The following is a 1190-nucleotide window of genomic DNA, read 5'->3' on the forward strand; positions in this document are numbered from 1 at the left end:
AGGGAAACGTAGCTTTTTGGAGAGCATCCGAGCAAAGGAATGAATGGAAAACCATGATCGCGGATGTCTGTCGCAGATCTGGCACTGGATGATGATGATAGCCAAAAGCACATTCACAACTCATGTTCCTACTCCGAGGAGGTCAGATAGGAAAACTATGACGTTTTATTGGTTTTGACACATCAAGTACATGTCAATTATAATAGATGACATTTATGTAGCCCAAATCTAGTTCAACAGCAAGCTCAATGCGCTCTATAACCTATATTATTACCACAGCAAACCTGATGATAGCATTCTGAAAAGTTCTCAATTTCCCGGGTAGCATACACACTGCAACTTGACAAGATCTTTCACTGTGTAGGACTGGGTACCCATTCCCACCTGGGTAAAGTGAGACAAATTCGAGTAAATTGCCTTTCCTGCGGAAACAAAGTCGAGCCTGAGGCTCGGATCCCAGAACCCGCAATCCCATGATTATGAGTCCGGTAGCCTGACCACTTGACTACCGACACCACATGAACATGGTATTCAACAAGCCATAGATTTGAATCATGGTGTCCTAGACTGTACACTGTCATGGCCACCACTATTCGTTCACTACTAAAACTTCTTTGCAAAGCTTGCACACCATAGGCACCCAAATGAAATGCAAATACACCAGTCTCGCCAGAGTGGAGAGCGGGAGGCACCTTCCATCCTTTCAGTTCATTCAGCTACAAATTGAGTCATATTATGAAAAGCTCCAGAGTGAACACGAATAACGCCAGAGAATATGACCTATGATATTATTAGAAATGTAAATCTATGGTGCCAGCTTATTTCTCACAAAAAAGCTCCATGTTTCAATATGTTTCATTTTTGCAGGCGATTCTCGCTCACCGTAAGCTCCATGATATAGATCTAGATGCCTCAGCCCTTGTTTAAACGTTGTCTAAGTTGAAGACGTTAGCAAGACTTTGGAAAAAATCGACGAACCCTTGGCACTTTCTGCGGCGACCTCAGTCTTCCCTCTGATCTAACAGCAGGGAAACCAAACATGGACACTTTGGTGATGGTTGCTGTAAGTATGAGCACGATTACAATTGCTATTTCATATTAATGAATGTAAGCGCGAAAGGAATCATAAGATCTTACTCAAAGGTATCGAATTTTTTTTTTAATGTGTTGTGTGTGTGTGTGTGTGTGTG

The 1190-nt window shown here is 42.3% G+C and overlaps 1 protein-coding gene across 1 annotated transcript in view; it reads left to right on the forward strand.

The window, feature by feature from the left end:
* LOC101850186 overlaps positions 1 to 1190 on the forward strand; it is an 8184-nt gene that overhangs the window by 1639 nt on the left and 5355 nt on the right. Inside the window, exon 2 of the mRNA XM_005103359.3 lies at positions 868 to 1063. Coding sequence (XP_005103416.1) covers positions 1040 to 1063 — 24 coding nt within the window. The 5' untranslated portion in view covers positions 868 to 1039. The remainder of the gene's footprint in view (positions 1 to 867; positions 1064 to 1190) is intronic.

The sequence above is a fragment of the Aplysia californica genome, unplaced genomic scaffold, assembly GCF_000002075.1.
Source record: "Aplysia californica isolate F4 #8 unplaced genomic scaffold, AplCal3.0 scaffold00369, whole genome shotgun sequence".
In the NCBI taxonomy this organism is placed as follows: Eukaryota; Metazoa; Mollusca; class Gastropoda; order Aplysiida; family Aplysiidae; genus Aplysia; species Aplysia californica.